Genomic DNA, 4,621 nt, shown 5'->3' on the forward strand with positions numbered 1-4,621 from the left:
ATCCGCCGGCGCTATCTAAGCCGGAAGACATAAACAAATCTCCGCCGGCGCCTATGACGTACACCCCCACATGGCAAAATAGCCCCTACCCTTAGAATATTATTTCGTATTCAGTACGTCTTCTTACATATAAGACAACACTTATGTTATTTTAAGTTAGTCCTAGTCCTAGTCAGTTCTAGTATGACTCTACTCTTGACAGCAACCTATGCTTGAAGCAACTGGAAGCTAGATTAAGAATCACCTATCATAAGTGTTAAATAAATACATGCTCAACAACGATTTAAATTAATAATATTAAACTCATTTACTTTAACAAAACCCACTAGGACTCCACATCGACAAAACTACAAATTATTATTCCACAGTGTCCAGAGATATTCCATCCCGGGACACGACACTATTTAGTGAAATATGAAAACCACTGGCCTTGACCCATTCATTGTGCAACAATATGCATCTTACAAATTTTCGAATTTCCATGATAGTAAAATATAACATGCACAATAACAACGTTATTGTGCATCTTACTTGAATAAGTGAAATACGCGGAAAAAGATATGTGGCATAATAAAAGAATATTCAAATGTTTCATATTATACATCAACAAATAAGTCTCTTCTAGGTATATATTGTTGATTTGTAGACAAACTGAACATATTCTTTGAAAACTTTGATCTGAGCGCCTGAAAATGTTGGCGTACGTTCTGATCGCGATTCTAATTGTTTTTCTTAATTTCAAATCGTGGCAAGTTCGTAGACGTTGCAAGGATGTTTTGAATTTGCCGGGACCTAAGAACTATCCGTTTATTGGAACAATCCTAGAATTTGGTAACAATCCAGTAGGTATGTGAGACTAATTTTAAACGAATTAAAGTTAATAGCCAATGAAAAGTTATAGAAAAATGTAAATAAATCTTACAATTAATAATAATAATTTATTTGCCGGACATCAATTCAAAAAAAATACATTCTATAAATAAATAAATGATAATATAACAACTAAATAATAACAACTGTCAAAAAAAAATATTAATAGGCTGGCCCGCCCGGGAACATAAATTTAATTATGGAACAATAAAAATATATACATATGAAAAACAGAAGAATGAGGAAAAAAAAAAGCAGCGGAGTAAGAACAGAGGGTATCAATCGAGGGATATTAGGTATTGAAATAGGGATAATGTAGGATATTTAAATTTGGAAAGGATATTTGGGTTTTGAGTGGCACAGAATTTAGAGAGGGAGGCGATGTCGGACTGTTTGGATTTAAATGTCAAGGAGAAGGAAAGGTATCGGTCAAGGAGAGGGACTATTTTGATTTTGAGTAAAGGATATCATTAGGTAAAGGAACAGAAATGACGGGATTTGGATTTAATTTTGGATTTGAGTTGTTTGGAATGGGCATTTAGGTTGTCTTTCAATTAATTTAGTGCATTTCAGATTTTATAAAAAAAAATGTATTTTAAAGATGTTGCTTTAATTATTAAAATAGTTATTATTTTATTGACTATTACAAAATATACATTATCGATACTTATAATATATTGATGCTAGAAGTAAAGAATGTGCTGAACCAACAAAAAATAATATTTCACCGAATCTTAAAAATACAAAAAATAACAGTTGTAAAATTGATTACACCTCATAATAAGACACGATATGTATAAATATTGGCTAAAACAGAGTAAACAGATAAAATTGTCAATGAATAATTAATAATTTAATGGCAACTTTGATGAAAATAATGAGAAATATAAGAAATCTGTGTGCAACACAAAGTGAAAAATTAGGAAATAGGATTCAAAATCCTTCGCTCATTGAAAAATTTTGAAACTTTTACAAGTGAATACCTTAAAAGCATAAGTAAATTACATAATCACAAAGTGTCTAATTTAGAACATCAAATTAAAAATTACTTAATTACAACAGCAAGATTACAGTAGACGTAATTAATAAAAATGATGTCCGTTTTCTAAATAACATTCTCAATAATTTGCAAGCAAAAAAAAGTAAGCAATCAAATACCAGTCACAAATTTATAAATAATTACTACAAATTAAACTGAATTATAATTTCTCAGTAATAATAATAAATGCCAATGCCTAAAATATTTATATAAAATATCGTTTATTGCAAGAGTTATACAAAAATTAAAAATAAATATTTGGCAAAAATACTCTGATCGATAGATTCATGGTCGAAACTAGGGCTAATCAAAGTTTGGTAAAAAAATAATTATAATTTAAGTAAAGTAACCTTTATTTTATAAATAAATAAGCAATTTATAACATATATAATTAAGCAATATTTGTCTTCAAAAACTATTCATAAAATAAAATTATTAAATAGAATTAAAAACAAATCGTAAAATAACTCGTTTTTCTTGCACTATTTTATAATGATTCAATTAAATATTGTAAATATTAAAACCAGTGCTTGTGTGAGCGGTGGGACATGTTCCAAATGATTTTTAAGTGCTAGCGCTGCCTCTTTGCATCATAGCACTATACGGCCCTGATTAAAACATATTTCTAACTAAATTATGTTAAAATTGTATAATCATCTATTATTTTTTTTATAAAATATAATGCAATTTTTTAGTGACTTACACTTATTAGCTAATTAGATGAGTAACATAATTAAATCTAAATACTTCAATTGATTCGTATTTTGTTGTCATTTGTACAGATTTTTTGAAGAACATGCAACGATTATTCGAAGAGCACGGTCCAATATTGCGTTTCTGGAACAACACCGAATACCCGACGGTGATGATATCAGGAGCCAAATATATGGAAATAATATTAGGATCTTCAGAGCACTTACAGAGGACGCGACTCTATAGATTACTGGAGGTTTGGCTAGGAAACGGAATTCTGGTGACTGATGGCAATGCTTACAAATAAGACACACATGCAAGTATTTATTTTCAAAATTATTACAGCGACAACCTGGCGAAAGAACCGGAAACTCTTAAATCCGATGTTCAACACGAAAATTTTGGAAGGCTTCATCCCAACATTTGAGCGACTTTCTAATATATTAGTTGACAAAATAAGAGAGAATATTTCAGTTCCCTTCGATGTCTTCCCATTAATTAATTTATATTCATTGGATATGATCTGCGGTAATTTGAAATTGCAATGTTTGTAAATACGATTAAAACGCTTTTGTTTTGGTTAATATAGAATCAGCGATGGGTCATGAGATAAATGCCCAACTGAATCCTGAGTTCCAATACGTGAAATCCTGCAAAAGATTCTTGGAGTTGCACTTAGAACGCTTGTTTTCTCTATTGAAGACCAACGATTTTCTATACAGTTTCATGGATGCCAGCAAGGAACAGATGGAACATGTCGAATTGATAAAATCAATCGCAAAAAACGTGATCAAAGAGAAAATATCGAATTTCCATAATAAAGATTGCAACAAACCTAAAGATATGATGGATATGTTCCTGAATATCGTTAGAGACGGTAATTTGACCCAAACTGAAGTTAGAAATGAAGTGGATACGCTCATATTTGCGGTAAGTTTGATACGATAAGAGCAACTCATTTTAATGCGGATTTGCAGGGACACGACACCGTTGCTTCGGTTCTGAGCATGGTGATCTTCGAGCTTGGTAAGAATCAGGGTGTGCAGGTGAGGTTGATCCAGGAAATCGATGAAAATATCTCCGGAAATGAGGAGATAACGCTTAGTAAACTAAACAAGTTGCCTTATCTGGAATGCGTCCTAAAAGAATCCATGAGGCTACATCCGCCAGTACCTTTCACGGAGAGGCTTATACGGAAGGACTTCACCATTGGTAAGCATACAAATAAATTGTTAAAAATCTTAAAGTTTGTTTTGTTCAGATGGATATTTGATACCAGCGAAGACAAACATTTGTGTGCACTTTTACGGTTTGCACAGAGATCCCGATCATTTTCCCAACCCCGACCATTTCGATCCGGAAAGATTCACACCGGAGAACACGCCAAAAGGAACGAGTTTTGTTTCGCCCCTTTCAGTGCTGGTCCTCGAAACTGCATAGGTATGTCTAGAATTAGATGTTCTTAATGCGTTGATGTTTGGTTTATTTCAGGACAAAAATACGCAATGATGGTTATGAAATATACCGTGGTCAAAATCCTGAAGAACTTTAAGATTAACCCGGTACCCGGATTTGATATGATATTAGGAAATTTCGCAGTTCTTAAATCTGTTAATGGAGTTTTCGTTAATTTACAACCTAGGTACTAAAATATATTAGTACATTAAGAAAACACTAAGTAGACTAGCATATTTCAACCCATGTATGGCGACCTAAAATTGGGTAGCGTTAAATTTTTAAGGGGTCAAGAAATTATAGTTATCACCTTACGTCAAAATGAGGAACTGATAAAAAAAATCTGGTTCATAGTACATCTACAAATAAATATGTTCTGTTGCGCATCAGAAAAGTTGAGAAACGCTAATGCGCTATTTCAATTGTATTAATTGTTTGGTATATGAAAAAATCAATTTTATAAATTTATTTTGATCTGTAGTCTGTGTTTATAGTACTTATTTAATTTAAAGGAACATTGCAATCAACAACGCACACAATCTTAGTCGTTTAATACCAATTAGA

General features: G+C 31.9%; 1 protein-coding gene across 1 annotated transcript; it reads left to right on the plus strand.

Moving 5' to 3' along the window:
• The first annotated feature begins 649 nt into the window (after positions 1-649).
• LOC108561507 (cytochrome P450 4d2-like) lies at positions 650-4,133 on the plus strand. The gene is made up of 7 exons (XM_017919477.1): positions 650-846; positions 2,692-2,892; positions 2,948-3,130; positions 3,192-3,532; positions 3,580-3,814; positions 3,864-4,042; positions 4,094-4,133. The coding sequence occupies exons 1-6, from the start codon at positions 693-695 to the stop codon at positions 4,040-4,042; spliced, it is 1,293 nt and encodes a 430-aa protein (XP_017774966.1). The 5' UTR covers positions 650-692; the 3' UTR covers positions 4,094-4,133.
• The last annotated feature ends 488 nt before the right edge of the window (positions 4,134-4,621 follow it).

This window comes from Nicrophorus vespilloides, unplaced genomic scaffold (genome assembly GCF_001412225.1).
Source record: "Nicrophorus vespilloides isolate i.1.1-1 unplaced genomic scaffold, Nicve_v1.0, whole genome shotgun sequence".
Lineage (NCBI taxonomy): Eukaryota > Metazoa > Arthropoda > Insecta > Coleoptera > Silphidae > Nicrophorus > Nicrophorus vespilloides.

Excerpts from the sequence above, each read along its gene's own strand:
- LOC108561507 (XM_017919477.1), top strand. The coding sequence starts at position 693 with ATGTTGGCGTACGTTCTGATCGCGATTCTAATTGTTTTTCTTAATTTC. Across the intron at positions 847-2,691 it reads ATTTGGTAACAATCCAGTAG|ATTTTTTGAAGAACATGCAA; the intron begins GTATGTGAGACT and ends TCATTTGTACAG. Across the intron at positions 3,533-3,579 it reads TGGATACGCTCATATTTGCG|GGACACGACACCGTTGCTTC; the intron begins GTAAGTTTGATA and ends GCGGATTTGCAG.